At 40.4% G+C, this 17,166-nt stretch overlaps 1 protein-coding gene across 2 annotated transcripts; it reads left to right on the top strand.

The window, feature by feature from the left end:
* The first annotated feature begins 118 nt into the window (after nucleotides 1-118).
* MYLIP (myosin regulatory light chain interacting protein) lies at nucleotides 119-16,797 on the top strand. 2 transcript variants are annotated; one of them, XM_074899718.1, is made up of 7 exons: nucleotides 119-406; nucleotides 1,553-1,743; nucleotides 11,140-11,325; nucleotides 12,064-12,261; nucleotides 12,590-12,754; nucleotides 14,636-15,056; nucleotides 15,427-16,797. In XM_074899718.1, exons 1-7 carry the CDS (start codon nucleotides 320-322, stop codon nucleotides 15,514-15,516), a joined length of 1,338 nt encoding a protein of 445 aa, XP_074755819.1. In that variant the 5' UTR covers nucleotides 119-319; the 3' UTR covers nucleotides 15,517-16,797. The 2 variants fall into 2 exon arrangements, with proteins under 2 accessions (XP_074755819.1, XP_074755820.1); XM_074899719.1 differs by lacking the exon at nucleotides 12,590-12,754.
* The last annotated feature ends 369 nt before the right edge of the window (nucleotides 16,798-17,166 follow it).

Genomic DNA, 17,166 nt, shown 5'->3' with positions numbered 1-17,166 from the left:
GGCGGCGGCGGCCCGCAGCGATGAGCGGCGCCTCGCTATTGGTCCGCAGGTGCCGCTCGGAGGGGAGGGGGGGCGGGGGGAGGAGGGTATATGTGGAGGGAGCGGAGCCGGCGGAGCCCCAGCACTGGGGAGCGGGGACGGCGGGCTGGGCGCTGGCGGTGCCCGGGTGTGGGCGGCGGCCGCCGGGGACGCCCGCGTACCTCCCCTCTCTCCCTCCCTCCCTCCCTTCCGCAGCCTGTAGCGACAGCTGCGATTCCCTGGCAGCGGCAGCCGCTCCGGGTGTCCGTGGCGGCGGCGGCGGCGCTGGCTGACCCCAGCCATGCTGTGCTATGTGACCAGGCCGGACGCGGTGGTGATGGAGGTGGAGGTAGAGGCGAAAGCCAACGGCGAGGACTGCCTCAACCAGGTGAGGGGCCGCGCTGCGCCCGCCGCCCTTCGGGCCCGCCGCCTTCCAGGGCTGCGAGACCTCGCGGCGGGGTTGGGGGGGCGAGTAACGGGGGCCCTTTGGGCAGCGCGGAACGACGGTGCCTGGCGGGCGCTCACGACAGTCGTCGGGCGCGCGTCCCCTCCTCTCTTCTCCCCGCCACCCCCGAGACACCGCGCCTCGGGTGTGTGTGGGGGGGGAGTGGGGTCGGGGATCGCGGCCTCGCCATCCCGCGGCGCCCCCCGGCCGCTGAGCGCGGCGGTGGCGCGGGGCAGGGCCGTGCGGCGGCGCAACCCTGCGCGGGGGCGTCCGCGGCGGTGGGGGCGGGGAGGCGCCGCAGGCTCCCCGCTTCCCTTCGGGTTTGTAGTTGGTGGTTTGGTTGTTTGTTTCTTTTTTTATTCCCCCTCCATGTTGCATGCAGGGGTTGCAGCGTCCCCCGCCTCGGGGCTCCCCGGCCCTGCCGTCTTCCCCTTGACAGCGCGGGTGGGAAGGGCAGGCCTCGGCCCCGCTGCCGCAGCCTGCTCCGACTGTCCCCAGGGCGGGGGGCACGAGTGGGACCCGCCTGGCCGGGTGACGCCACCCGGGCCGTGCCGTGCCGTCATGGTTCCCCGTGGCCTGGCGGGGCCGTGCTGGCCGAAGCTGTCGTCCAGGTGCTCTCTCCCTTCTGTCGCCACCGCCTCGGTGTGGCTGCGGCGGCTGCCGTCAGGATGCCGGAGGGAGCCGAACGTAGCAGCCCAGCCTGTTGGTGGCATATAAATAAAACTTGTGCGTCGTACTTTTTCGTTCTTCTTGCCTAGGAAGTGCTATCGGCTGTAGTGTTAACAGACACTCTCCTCTTTTGGAAATCCACTGACACCCTTAAGCGCCTGTCCTAGGGGCAAGCAAGGGGGATGGAACTTAACCATGGAAGTCCATGTAGCTTTGGGCTGGTGGAGAAATTCCCGTTTTATTCTTAGTATTTGTCTACATGCTGTTTTGTATGCAACTTAAAATCCAAGTAACTAAAGGGGCTTACACAAGGTTTATTTTTTTCTGTGTGTTTTAAGTGGGCAGTCTCAAACAGTACTTGATTCAGGTGATATTTTTCATTGTTGTATTGTAGCCTTATAAAGAACCTCTTTCTTTCAGGTTTGCAGGAGGTTGGGAATTATAGAAGTTGATTATTTTGGACTGCAGTTCACTGGCAGCAAAGGGGAGAATCTGTGGCTGAATTTGAGGAACAGGATCTCCCAGCAGATGGATGGTTTAGCCCCTTATCGATTGAAATTAAGAGTCAAGTTTTTTGTAGAGCCCCATCTTATCTTACAGGAACAGACAAGGTAAGATCGAGATGGCTGCAAGTAGATGTAATTTATTATAAAGTATAGAAATTAAAAACAATGAAAGTGAGTGCATGCTGGTTAAATTTCGTCCATCTTCCAGTAATCCTGCTTGAGTTTTCTGTGTAGTTTTAAAACCTTAGTGTTGTTATTTTCATTTTTACAAAAGGAATAAAACATTTATATAAAAAAACCAAACTGGTAATATAAGTATTGTGTAGCTATCAGTAAGTAATGAGTGAGTGTAGGTAATTCCATGAGCACTTAGTGCTGGAAGTGGAAGAAACTAAGCTATCAGTAGCAAATTATTTATATGGTATTTGCATGTCCGATAGTAACCCCTGTTCAGTGGTGTTACTCTAGGTCGTTCTAAACCACTGGTACAGAAAGGCAGGAAACAATTCCTCCCACAGAGTGAAAAACTTGCTGAATTCCTTTTTGTCTGGTATTATGTTACAGTAACTTTCAAATAGCTTCAGGCCCTTTGAGGCTACAAAAGTAACAGCTGTTTTGCTTCTTCTGTGGCCAGTCCTGCTAACTAAATTGTTTTACTGTTAACCAATTGTAAGGATTAGTCTTCTAAGATTAGTAGTGAACACTTACTTTCCTCCTCGAGTTTTGAAGATAACTCAGTTGCAATTCATGTGGTAATCAAAGAAAGCTGTGCACATATGTTTAATGCTGACCTTTCCATTAGTTTTTCCTGTTAGTTTTAGATATATATTTTAATATAAATGGAGCAAATTGAAATCTTGTGTCTATATTGTAATGCCAAAACATGTTTTCACTACTCACCTAACTTTGGTGTGCTTGCAGAATTAAGACCATGGTTACAACATGGTGGTTCTACACAGAATGTTTGTCTAAAAAATTTGGTCAGAGGCTCACTGCATGATCTGGTGTTTAATAGGAAAAATGTTTTGAGTTAGCATGCATATATTTTAATTTTTGAACTGTTGTGCAAGGGAGAGGCCTTTGGGGAGCAGTGGTTTCAGCTCATCAATCTAGTTGAAGATTTCAGAATGCTATGGAGTTAGACCAGAGTTGTCCTATTTAATAGCTTTAAGGCAAGTGCATTCTAACCAAATTCCAGTTTTGTTGTATCTTATTTTGGAAAAATAAATTCTACTATCCATGGTATATCTTTGGGTTCTTTTTGAGTCTTAAAGAAACTTGTCCTCTTAAATATTCTCAGTAAGTATAAAACCAAATAATGAAGGATTTCTATGTAGAATGAAAGGAGCAACAGTTCCATGCCTGATGAGACAGAAGAGGTTACCCAGAGAATGTTGGATGTGTCTGCATGCATAGGCTAAATCAGGGTGAATCTGAGGAAGCCTAAAGCTGATGTCATTGATGTTTTTATGCTGTCCCTGATGAATGTTTGTTCAACTTCACAAGGCCTTTGCAGACACCTGTGTTTCTGTCTCCAACACTGTCAATGCAAGACTTGGCAGGTTGTGTAAGTTAAAGAGCTTGAACTGGTGAAACATACCCCAAGGGCCTAAAAGACAGTTTGTAGCTAGAATGTAACAGAGCTTGTATACCTATGTCAAAGTAGGAAGTACTTCTGCACTACAGCGATGGCTTTAAAAGGCTGGAGGTGGGACAAGCTTTCTTTTATGTCTGAATTAAGACTGTTCTAAAACTATTTTAAACAAAATTTTAAAATTAATTGAGGCTCAGTCATCAGAAGAGTTCTATTAAAAATCTGCTCTGGAAAGAATTGCTTACAGTTTTGGAGACCAACAGCCATTGAAACTAGTATTTAATGTCACTCTGTCTTGCAAGCATGAATAGTTCAGAGGCTTCAGCTAAGCTGTTCAGTTGATATCCCGAGTATTTTTAGTATTCTTGCTAAAACAAATACAAGTTGTAAAATAATTTTCAATAGCTGCCTTTTAGGTATGCCCAGAAGTTTGTGTAGCGGACCTAGAATTCCATAGTACCTGTTAATGTATATTTCTGTAGTGTTGACACTGGGTTTCAGTAGATTTACTCTTTTTTTTTTCCCTACTCCAGTCTGCTTGAGGATTTACATCTGCACATAACTGCATTCATGTTTGGTTTGCATGTAAGCATGTGTGGCATCAAAGAGAAGACAAACTTGTTAAACCTGTCACTGAACTTTAAATCAGTAGGCTTATCATGGAATTGCAAGGATTAGCTGTACAGTTACAGCTGACACCTTGTTTCTTACCTTTACTTGCAAAGTCAGTGTGCTGGCTGATGAAGAAATAGCGATGAGTCTCCTTGGTTTCCTTTAGCAGTCCACAGCTGATGCAGAGGGGGTTTCTGGCAGAGCTGTAGCCTTCTGGTCCCTTGTGTGAAGAACACTGAGGAAGTCTCCCAGTCTTTTGCTTGCTGCCTCGATGCTGTTTTTAGATATAAATTAGATGCATGTTGAGACTGCTTTTGAAATCTGGGAAGATGCAAGTAATTCTAAATGTTGTTGATATACTTCATCATGATGATAAAATAGTGAATGTCATGACTGAGTTGTTACCTTTTTTTCTATACTTTGGAGGCTTTGTCAACCCCAGTTCCACTGCGTTATTAGAGATCCTTGTCTTGCACTTAAATATAAAACTCAGATGTATGTTTGTGGCAATTTAATGTTCAGGTTTCTACATGCTGTGTGAAAAGCTGATCTGGCAACTGAACATCACCCTTTGCTTCTGTTATCTTTAATCAGTGTGCAATAATCCAGTGGAAGATTGCAACCTCATGCATTTTAATCTTCTTATGCAAGGGAGCCTTCTTGCTACAGAGTGCAAAGGCAGAGCAGGCTGTAATTGTACTTCTGACCACTGTGGCAACAAACCACCTCCACTAAGTGCTTTGTGAATGGGAGAATTGCATGGGAAAAAAAAAAACTTCTTGCTATACTTTCTTTCATTTGACAGGGTTAAAAGTGGCTTATTTCTATTGTTCTCTGGATCTCAATTTCTAATTTTTTATTTGACTTCACCACAGGATTTTGTAGTTTGGAACAGCTTTCAGTGGAATGAAAGTGCCTCAGTGCAAGAATGCTATTCAAATTTAATCTGCTGCTGTCAACTGTAGTTTTACAAACAAGTCTGAGATGTGAACAGGGTGCTTGTTTAGAGGAGTTGGAGTAACTATACATTTTTTTGAATGGAAAATCCCGTTGGCTTGAAAAGGCCTGCTGTCTTTTTACTCAAAGATAGATGTGATGGTCCAAGATCTAGATCATTAAGCTCTGGCTTATGTCCTGTTTGTTTTCACTGTTTTCTGTATTTCTTGATAGGCAATGCAGCAGTTAGTGTAAAAAAAAAAAAAAAGTAAAAAGTAGGGGGGTTGTCAGAATGATTTGATTTATTTATTACAATGCTGTATTGTACACGTGTCCATCTCAGCGAGGCGTTGGGGCTTGAGGCGATGATTCTGCTTCACCACTGGCAATTCGGAGAGGACTCTGGCCGGGGGAAACGGGGGGGGGGGGCTCGCTGGGCGGGAGCGGGGCTCGCCGGGCCAGCGGTGCGGGGTAACTCCGGGTCAGTGGCCGCCGGTAACCCCGGCCGGCAGCCCCGCGGCGGGCGGGCGGATCGTCGGCTGCAGCGTCGGGGCACGGCCCGGGAGCGCAGGTCCCGATTGGCCCCCACCGCCGGCCCGGGGCTGAACGGCCCGGGGCTCGGGCTGCGGGTCTGCAGTCGGCGGGAGGGGCCATTCCGCGGTGAGGGCGTCTGCCGGGCCGCACGGGAGGCAGATCGTGCCAAACGCTCGTCCAGGAGAACAATGGCGCTCAGTCTGGCAGGATAAAGTCAACATTGCTGCCATCGCATGAAAGGAGACATAATTTTCAAGTGAATCATTTTTTGAGCAATGTAAGACTTCACTTCAAAATGGGCAAAGTTCTTTGTCTTGCATAATATGACTGGAAAGGAAATATTCCGTGTAAGCCATGACAATTTAAAATAACGTGTCAGATTCTAACGGGCCGCACAATCTCGTGAAACGTTCAAAACTTCTGTATTTTGCTGGCCTTGAGATAAGAAATATTTCTTTTGGAAGCTGTTGAAAGTTGTGTGCCTGAATTATATTTACAGAGTACATGGTTTTTGCAGTCTTACCCAGTTGTATTGATGAATTAGCTAAAACTAAGAACTGACTTGTATCCAGCTGCTCAAAATATTGTACATGTAGTAGGTAGAAAATCAGAAAAACATCTTATCCTGTAGCATTGGCTAGCCAGTGCAGCAGTGTCATGGTATTTGTTACAATGCAATAAAAGTCACCAAGGTGAGTTTAATGGATCTGTTTGTCTAAATCAGAGTTGAATTGCAGTTTGTAACCTTTCACCCACTCTGCTGAGAGCAAAGAACAAAGATATTGAGGAACCTAATTGTAACTGTGGTGGCTTTGCTTTTTCATATGGAGTGGCCTTATAGCTGCCTTTAAAAATAGAATTATATTCTGTAGATCTAGAGATTTTTATCAATATATTTTTAGGGAGAACAATTATGACTCTTAATTTTGATTCCTTTAGACTGCAGAGTAAATTTACTTCACAGTAGGAAAGTGCCATCACCCTGTGGTAAGGGGTGTCATACCCCAAAGAGAACAGACATCTGCTTGGGATGTATGCTAAGATTCTTGCCAGTAGTCTGCCAAGAGAATGGGTTCTTCTGGTTATATTTCTAGTTTAGGAATCATTAGTCATATACAGATACTTTTATTGGTAAAGGACTGGGATTTGTCACTTTTTCCCAACAGCTAAATTTAGGCATTAAAACTTCTAATATAGTCTTTAGATTTCTATGTGCCCTGCTTTCCTTTCCTTGATTAAAAAAGTAGCAGAAACAAAGTTTTCAGTGCAGAACTTCGATTCCTAATGCACATAATTGCCTTCAATGAGTTAAAAGAGAAATTAATCTCGTATTACATATACTCTACACTTTTCATAGTAGTTATTTTGTAGGGTTGTTTTTGTCAGTTCAGTTGGATGAACACTTAACTAGGAGATTTGCCTCCTGTAGAAATTTTGTGGTGAAATACTGACATCTGTTTCAGGTAGTGGTGTTCTGTATAGTTAGCCTGCATAAATCTCTTCAGAGGGAGGTAAAAAGCAATTTGTGATGTCTGGGTTTGTGACTGGTTTGGTAGATGTAGTTTTCTGTGAAATGAGCCATCAACTGAAATCTTGCAGCCTCCCCTTTCTACAGCATTTGTATCAAATTATTTATGTGTAACTAAAACATATTAATCACACTGTACATTTGATTTTACTGACTGCTTTATGCACATAGAACTTGTACAGAAAGCACTGGGCAAAAATAAGGATACAAAATTAATATGAAATCACCAGTGTAACTAGTGCTTGAAGAAAGCATATGATCCTATTCTAATGCTAAAACTGCTTTTTTTTTCTTTTGGAAAGGAAGAAGTTCTGCCTGGGCAGTGAGTAATGAAGCATAGCTTTGGCAAACTTGATGCTTTGTCCTCTAATCAGTATTCCTGTGTACTGTTTTGAACTACCAGACTCAAAGGAAATGTTCAATAATTGAATATACAGAAATATCTAGCTAGCATGAGGTTCAAGGGGGAAACTAATCCTGTTGTAGGTTACACAGACTGTCTTTTGTACTAATGCTGTCATGTGTAGAACTCGGGCTACAAGTGCAATGGAAAGTTCTGTTCTTAAAGCTGCCACTACTTTTCAATGTCCTAACATATCTTGCAGGTGTTAAGATGACTAAGAACCACAATTGATTGGCAAAGTTCAAGAGTTGTGAAGGCTTGTTTTCTATGAAGATTTAAATATGAAATGAAACTTTGGCAAGAGTAGTAAAAAGCTGTAGTGTGTGCTGAGAGAATATTGGGGGAGGGGGGTAAGAAACATACCTTTTGTCTGGCTTGAGTTACTCCTCAAATTCATAACAGGTTATATTAATGTGTCATGTATAACTGAAGTGGTGAATGATGCAGAAACAAAAACAATTAGTTTTTACATGGTGATTGAACTAAGACATTCTGCCAGCAATGCTGGCAGTGTAACCTTTAGAGGACTTCAGTTATTAAACAGTTCAGTTTTCAGTTTTAAAACAGTTCATTGCTTTAAAACTGCTAGATAAAAATTCCATTACATGTAAAATACTAACACTGAAATAATTCCTTGAAAAACTGAGTGTCCTTTTACTGTACAACCTGAATGTCTTTAGATGTGGAAAAAGCTTTTAACAATTTTTTCATTGTATCTTGAGATTTCTAGAGAGAGAGGAGGGACAGTAGATTAAGTGCTATTAAGTGATTAGGTTGCAATCTAATTTAAAAAAAACCATACATAAATACTTTCTGGTAACTAATAGTCTGTAATATGGCCAGGTTTTCTACAGACAATCTGTTGAGTCCTTTAGAATATGGTAATATTATGGTAATAGCATTAGGTAAGTGCCTCAAGGTTCCCAATGCTTTAATTTTGCTTGACTGTATCCAGAAATAAAGGCACATTCTTTTGCCTTTCTGTTTAGGGATCAAAAGGTGTTTATTTTTGTGTAAAGAAAAATCTGTGTTTATAATCAGATTCTGGCTAGTGTTATGTTTTGAACCTTGAAGGGGGATGATTTTGCAATGGATATTAATGTAACTTTGGAGAAGTCTGATCATAGGCTGGATGGTCTAAATCAACATCTGCACTAATCTGAATCACTTTCAAATGTATAAAACATTTGCAACCCTTGCTGTCTTTCAATTTCTAGATGCTTTTCCTTCCTCAAACACACTTAAGGTCTCAACCCCCAAAAAACCCCCAGTGAATTTGCTACTTGAACTTTTGTTCAGGGCAGCTGCTGTAGCAGATCTGTATGAAGTCATTCAAAAACTCATTTCATGACAGGCCATATGTTAACTAGTTTCTGACTTATTATGGGTGCAGTTTAGACAATGGTCTTGGGCCAGCAATGGGTTTTCTAGGTGCAGATCAATGACTTTGTGAGATGGCCTGTTAAATATGGGTGTATGCTTTCTCTGGCTCAGGGAAATAGCTTACCATAGTGTAAGCCAGGACATGAACTTGCATAGCTTGCAGTAACTATCCCTTATACATGCCATACCTTTGTCTCCTTTGTCAGAAAAATGCAAAGTAGCTTTTCCTTGAGATGCTTTCCTTTATGTGATAGGAGTCAGTTATGGGAAGTTACTGCGCATTAGCTGATGTCATGCTATTTCACGTTGTGCCTTAAACTTGTTTGTTTACCTATGCCATTACTGACTTTTTAGTAATAGACTGTGACAAGCCATGCCTCTGTAGTTGCTTCTGTATCTGCAGGAGCAATCTTTTGTTTTTCAGCTCCACTCCTGATGTCAATAAGGTCTTCCCAGCAGGGGGAGAAGACTAACTTTCCCCTGTGTAGTTACTGCTGTCATGTGCATAAAATAAGCTGAAGATACAAGCATTTAGGTGTGGTGGTTGTAAATGTGTCAGTTAATGAGAAGAAAATTGTCAGATATTTCTTTGAAATATTGTACATGTAATTAGTACATAGTTATACTGACTGGAAAACCTGTTCTGGTATTAACAGGATCAGAAGTGCATGAAAAGTCATCTATTTTAGGAAATGCTGATTGGAATTAGGGACATGCCTACTATTTGAATTTATTTTGGCCATAGTGCTTTAGCAATTCATCAGATACTTTGTCTGGATTTATGGGCTGAGCCCCAAAAGGACTGTGTACAACCTATGCATTTAAAAGCCACAGATGGGCCTTTCTGTGGCTCAAGGCAAAAGTTACAAATTGGTGAGGTAGGAGAAAGGGATTTGAGCAGAGGTTTGGGACTTGCTCCAAGAAAAAGCTAACCAAGGAGTAACCCGCTAGGAACGGACACAGCTGTATGGTCTGAAGTTCTGGTCCTCTTGCTGCCTAGACTTGTATCCTGCACAGTGAGGATATTGGCTTCCACCAGACCCCTTGTAGAACTGCTGAAATGTACATTGGTGTCTCGACATCAGAGTGATGCAATTAAGCACTTGTGTTGCAACTGCAGTGAAGCTCTAGCATGCTTCAAACTGCTTGCAAAAGGTGGTGTTGGACTTGTGACTTGCTGTAGGAAATGGAGTGTAGGGCAGCCTATGGGATAATTTAATACCTATTTTTTCCTGATTGCAAAAGTTCTGGGTAAGGGGCTTTTTTTTGGCCAGTATTTTCTTAGCTGCAGTGTTCACCATAGTAGAGGTAAAAATAAACACAAATTTTGCAAGTTATGTAATTGTTCATAGTGGTGAAAAAGTAGCTCTACTTGCTTGTTGTGCATGGAACTAGGGTGCTACAACAGGATATAGATTTTATCAAAAATTGCTGTTGGAAGAAAAGCTAATCACTTACTAGCATTTTGAACTTCAGTGATGAGTGATTCAGTATAGCTTTTTAAGAAAAGTAGATTACACTTACATTTTATTTTTTCTAAAATTAAATGTCCCGTTACTGTGGAAGCTAAGGCATATCCCTGTGGGTACTAGGTTTCTTTTCCTGAAAGGTTATTTTTTTTCAGTCATACATAGCTACTTCTGCATCTGGTTTCCATAAATATGTTAAGTCTTAAGAAGAAATTCTAAGAAATTTTTATTGTCTTCCCTGAGGGGAGATAAGGATGAATTTATAGAAGTTAAGGTAGACTATAGGGGAAATTAGCAGACTGCTGTTGGTGGAAATTTTGATTTGTCTAATTAACTGACCTACTAGATAATTAAGAGCAACTTTGAGTTTTCCAGCTAATTGTCAAACCTGCCTTGGTCCCAAGTATAAAGGTTGGTCTGTCAAATATGCTTATACAGATGTTCTTGTATTTTATTCCACAATGCCTTTTCAGATGTTTCAAGTTACTCCGTTAATCATGTCACTGGCAAAGCCACTATCTTCCTTTTGACTGTGGTGGTAGAGGCATTTCAGCTGTATAGAGAAAGTGTGGCTTCTGCTGTTGCATGAAAGATGTGTGTATGCTGTTTTGGGCTGCTCTTCACAAATTTGCTTTTCTGAAATTCAGAATAATTTGTAAATGACAACTGAAGACATTTAAGCATAGGAAACTAATCCAAATATATTTAATTGATATTTTACTCATAAAACTGAAATTACTAAGTGGCCTTAGGAGTTAAAGTAGCTATTAAGAACATGATATAAGAATGCTTGTTTCTTTTAATAGTGCACTTTGATACTGTCTTCAGTTGTAGCCTCATCTTTTAAGTATAAGTGAATAGTAAGATGGAGGCCCTTTCCTTTCCCTTGTGCCAGACTTTCTCTACTTGGTATGTTGCTTGCAAATTCTTGATGACCAAACTAATGGTTACCAAATGTATCTGAGATATTATTTGATACATACCTTGATTACAAACATCTTTTAACATCTTGTGTAAGCAAATGTTTCTGATTCCATTGCAGGCATATGTTTTTCTTGCATATAAAAGAAGATCTTCTGGCTGGTCATCTTCAGTGTTCTTCAGAGCATGCAATTGAACTTAGTGCATTGTTGGCACAGATGAAGTTTGGAGATTATAACCAGAACACTGCCAAGTACAATTATGAAGATCTGTGTGCAAAAGAGCTCACCACTACCATTTTGGAGAGGTAAAGAGAGCACTAATACAAGCTCCTCTTTGGAGACCAAAAGCATAAGGTTTTATTATGCCCTTAATTGTGGATGCTATGGTGTATATTGTGGTGTTAAAAATAATAATTTAGATAGCTTTGGAGATCAAAATATAACCTGAATGTTTAATGTTCTGATTTCTGTTCATTTTTAAGCTCAGTTATATTTTTTGTTTGTGAAAAGCAAAAGCTATTGAACTCTGCTTGGGGAAGTGTAGGTATCTAAATACTTGGAGCAGGGTAATCAAATTGCAAGTATGTCTTAGACCTACACTTATGAAAGTAAAAAGAATTTATCTGGCTTAGTACCCTTACACTGAGAAATAAACGAGATTCTTGAAACACCTTTTATAACTTAATTCCTGAATATCAAGAAACTCAATAGAGCATGCTTTTCTGTAGATGATTTTAGTTATGAACTTGGTGGTTGTTCAGGTAGATAAGTTGCAGGGGTGGAGGTTAGTTGGAAAGCCTTGATTGTATGTAGCTTTTTAATTTCTAAGCACATGCACAGTATTGTCTCCTGAACATTCGCAGGATGTTTTGGTAATTCTCAGTTCTTCCCAGTTCATGATGACTGAAAATTTATAACCAGATAAAGCAGGTCAGGAGTATTTAATAATCTAACTAGGTCATCTAAACCCATGTTAAAACAAGCTGCTGATAGTAACAGCACATACTTGAGTTAATTCACCCACCCTTTTTTTTAATCAACAGCATTATTGCAAAGCACAAGGAACTAGAAGGTCTAAGTCAAGCTTCTGCTGAATACCAGGTTCTACAGATTGTTACAACACTGGAGAACTATGGGGTAGAGTGGCACTCAGTGAGAGATAGTGAAGGACAAAGACTTCTTATTGGTGTTGGACCTGAAGGCATATCCATCTGTAAAGATGACTTCAGTCCTATCAACAGGTATGTGTTTTGTGGAACTGTTTTCATCTTCCATTTTTCAGAAGTACTGACCATTTCTCTAGTTTTTACATAAATATACAAAACTATTCTATGAATTACTAAAAGGAGCTATTGTTATGTAGGGTCTGAGGATACTACCTGCTTATAATCAAGACAACTGGCCTTAATACTTTTGACTTCTATATGTATTTTTGAAGTGACATCTTCAATCCAGCATTACAGATAACAGTCACTGTAACTTCTGATAAAAGTGCACCATAGTAGTTTGTAGAAAATGCCCTTATCCTTAAAAGATAGATAACCTTTCTTTTTTTATATTAATTTATAGGATTGCTTATCCTGTTGTTCAAATGGCAACTCAGTCTGGGAAGAATGTATATCTGACTGTTACCAAGGAGTCTGGTAATAGTGTAGTTCTTTTGTTTAAGATGATCAGTACAAGGGCAGCAAGTGGACTCTATAGAGCAATTACAGAGACGCATGCATTTTACAGGTCAGTATTGCCACTAGAGTCAACTGCTGCTGCTTTTCACAGTATTTGAATTAAGTGTTAAAGCAGACAGCAGTGTGACTGCACTTCAGAAATTCTCTGAAAAATTGCATTTTTTGCAGCCTTTACTTTCCTCTTAAGTCCAGAAGCTGAACAGGTTTTTTTACTGCTTTACATTTTGTGGGGTGGGAGCACAAGACAAGTAAGCAAAATTTCTCAAGTCTACCATTATGAGTAGTCTACCATTATGAATAACAGCACTTCAGAATATAAGCTTACTGTGTTCATTGATACTTCATAAACAATATATATATTTTTTTCTCCCTGTGCAAGAGGGAGGATGAGAGAACAAAGGAGAAGATCCTGTCCTTCAGAATATGTAGGTGTAGCTTGTGCACACGTATTCCTTGTTCCTCCTTAGCTTGTCCTGTAGTTGCTAGATGTTATCTGTATGCTGCCATCCCATCCCGTGTATATAAATCTTCCTGCCATTCCTCTGTCCTTGCTCCCATGACCAGGATTTTGATGTTGGCAGCTATCCGTTGTCTTTATCCTATTGTTCTTTGAGGTAGGGGCTCTATATGCATTTGTTGTTGACTGATTTTTAAATCCCTTTTCATTCCTATTGTGGGCTCCCAACACTGATCAGTAGAACTGTCAGAAACACTTCGTGGTGTTTTCTCTAAATTTAACTACCACATATTATTTCAATTACTTTGTAAGAAGTAATCCAAAGAATTGGGCTTAAAGCAGAGGAAAGTACATACACAAGGCAAAGACCTGTCCAGCTTCTCACATTAGATCATTTTAATAGTTACAGCCATTAACATCAACTAGTTATGTTGCCTTTCTAACCACTGTGGCTAATCAGCAGCTAACCACTGCTTATTTTGTGAGCCTGATGTTAAGCATGTGTTGTTCTGCTCTGTAATTATATGCCCTTGTGCTGCTGTTTTGCACTCTGTACTTTTTTCCAGGCTATTAAAGCATTACATAACTTCTTAGACAGTCTTAACTTTTTGATCTTTGTTCCTGCTTGTAACTTTTGACATAGTGCTGAGGGATATGGTATAGTTGAGAACTGTCAATGTTAGGTTAATGGTTGGACTAGATGATCTTCAAGGTCTTTGCCAACCTAGATGATTCTGTGGTTCTGCTGTTCTTCAGTTTCTCATTAAGCAGAATTTTAGCTAGGCAGTAGCATTTGGCCATAATCTTAGATCATGAATATTAGGCTTGGTGAGGCTGTAGTCCTTGTATTCTGTGTTTGCGTTTTGTTTTTCATGTTGTCTAGAGATGTGATATGCCTTAATAGGCTTCTGCAGATTTAACTATACCATTGAGATGTGATGAGCATGGTTCGGGTAGCTGAAATAGTGGCAAATATAAATTTCATTTTCTACACTGGTTCCCTTCAGATGATGATATACTAGTGTGTAGAGTACTGAATGGGAATTTGGTTAGACTACTTGACTCTCTGATAAATGAGAGCCTGTCTAAAGAAAGAGCTGTTATGACAAAGACTGTTAATTGGAATTCTTTAATGCAGTATTTAGCAATGATCCTGTAAAGAGGGGTTGCCAAGCTGAACTGTCGATTGAGCAAGCATTGGCTGTTAATATTAGTGTAATGCCTTAAGTACCTTCCATAGGCTGACTCTACTTGACCAGACACTTCCCGTTTTTGAAGATGTAAAATAACCGTCTCTTTTTATGATTTTCAAAGTAGAGTTTTCATCCAAACAACATTCAAGAGCTTAAATATTAGCTCAGCCTGCTCTGTTTTCTTTGAGTGCTGTTACTTCAACTTTGGGAGCAAACTATTGTAGGGATAGGTTTATTGGTATTAACTAACCAAGTTTGCATTTGTCCTATTGTTTTATAGGTGTGATACTGTCACCAGTGCTGTCATGATGCAGTATAGTCGAGACTTAAAGGGCCACCTAGCATCTTTATTCCTGAATGAAAACATTAATCTTGGTAAAAAATATGTCTTTGATATTAAAAGAACATCAAAAGAAGTTTATGATCATGCAAGGCGAGCTCTTTATAATGCTGGCATTGTGGATCTTGTTTCAAGAAGTGACCAAACCCCACCAAGTTCCCCCCTTAAGTCTTCGGAAAGTAGCATGAACTGTGACAATTGTGAGGGTCTTAGCTGCCAACAAACAAAAGCTCTGCAAGAGAAGCTGCGGAAGCTGAAGGAGTCCATGCTTTGTATGGTGTGCTGTGAAGAAGAAATAAATTCGACCTTTTGTCCCTGCGGCCACACAGTATGCTGCAAGACCTGTGCTGCCCAGTTACAGGTAATTGCCATGCCATTAAGATATGAGTTACCAAATATGTGCAAGTTTTGGTTTTCTGTATGCTTAAATCATGGATTAGTATGTTTATGCTGATACTCTAGTAAAATTTATTTTTAAAATTTTGTTTGTGGTAAACTAATTCCAAAGAGCATTCTGTTTAGATGTATTTGCAATGTTTTAGCTGTGCTAACTTAACTTGCAGTGAGGGTAAGAATTAGCTGCATGTTTCTCCCTGTTTTAAATATGGAGATTATGGAAAAGTGCTCTGTTATTGTGTATGTGGAGGGAAGTCTCCAGTAAGTGTAGACTCTCAAAATACCATGTAAACTAATACCATGTAAACTAATTTCTTAATGTTTTTCCTTTCCAGTTGTGTCCTGTTTGCAGATCTCGTGTAGAGCATGTCCAGCACGTGTACTTGCCAACCCACACCAGTCTTCTCAATCTGACTGTGATATGATCTGCATATACACTTTAAACCCATCATGTACTTTGAACTGCACTAATATGAAATGCAACCATTCGATTCTGAAGAAGGCAATGACTCTGGCACCTATCCATGATCAAAAGCAAAAATACTGCATTTTTAACATAAATATTCTTCATTTAGCATGTCCAAAATGGTTTGGGACATCTCTCAGAGCAGAAGTTAATTGATTCATGTTACTTAAAAGGAGAACGATGCATAAGTTTGTAGCATGGTGCTATTGCCACAAAGCTAGGTAACCCTGGAGAAATGTGGTGTACACATGGTGATACACCCGGTGAGAGCAATGCAGCCCTTTGTTTTACACACTCTAAATCCTTTTTAGTACAGCCACTTCATTTATTTTAATAGTAGGATTAGCTTTTACAAATATCAGTTTAGTATGGCTCATAGTTTCTGCTTTTAGTAAACTGCTTTAAAGAGAGCTTCTTTTTTAAAAAAAAAAAAAAGGGTTCTTAAAGTTACAAGGCCTCATCAAGCAGCTGTGTTTAACTTGGAATTCTATTAAATAGAAAACAATTCTGAGAGGATGGCTTTGGAAGGGTAGAACAAGTTACTCTCGAAGTATTGAGGGTGGGTCAGGAAAGTCTCTTGGCTGGCAGTGTCCTATGGAAGCACTGCTGTGGGACTTCATTCACAGCTCTTGATGGGCAGGGTACTCTAGGGTTTCCCACATCCACCTTGGCTGGTGGTCTTGGGAGATAGTCAGATGCCCTTTAAGTTGGCTTTATTTTTGGAGACTGATTTTAAACTATGAAATGTACCATTAATTTCTAAAATAATGGTTGTGTATAACTTTAAATGCTTTCTTCAATTAACATCTTTATTGGCTAGGTCATTTCCTGCTAAAATGTTTTTAATCTTCACCCCCCTACTTGGGCATTTTGGGCTTTGGTTTCCTGGTGTATTCTCCAGGGTACAGAGGGAACTAGAGACCATGTTTGGGTGCAATACTGGCTTAAAGCTAGAAAAGTACACTGTCACTTTACTGAAATTTTCTGACTATACTTTTCATATTGCCTTAATGTAGCAGTAATGTGTGTTTATGCATCTGTTTCTTTGCACAGACATTTTGTCAAAATATTAAAACTCTACTTTTTTATGACACATTAGCATATAAACCTTACTCTAAGAGGGTATTTATTTTTTCACTTTGTAAAGAAAATTTTGTTTCCTCATGAAGCAAGAGCTTTGTCCTATATTGTAGGCAACTTCTGTCTTTTTATATTCAGATTAATAAAGGACTTAAATCTACTTCGTTATTGATAAGACTTTAATTTTGTTCTGAAATTCGTCTGAGGCATTACTGAACTGGAAAATACTTCATGCTGTATTTTGTTTATGGTCTTGAATGTTGTGTCATGCTGTAAGAGATAATGAAGCTTCCTTGGGTGCCTGCAAATTTCAAGGGAGGGAAGAAAACTGACATAACCCTCTTTGTTCAGGCAGTATACTTTAAACCAGCTGACATATTCCAACTGTAAAATAGCCTTCAGAATTAACTTGAACTTTCCTATGGTAAATTGCCCCAAATACATGGGGTATCTTCCAGTGAGATCAGAGCAATAAAAAAATGTAATTTGAGAGTAGAGAGGTGGAACTTTAGCAGTCCTGTCTAGGAAA

This window comes from Athene noctua, chromosome 2 (assembly GCF_965140245.1).
Source record: "Athene noctua chromosome 2, bAthNoc1.hap1.1, whole genome shotgun sequence".
Classification (NCBI taxonomy): domain Eukaryota; kingdom Metazoa; phylum Chordata; class Aves; order Strigiformes; family Strigidae; genus Athene; species Athene noctua.
This window is presented reverse-complemented; position numbering and strand designations above follow the sequence as displayed.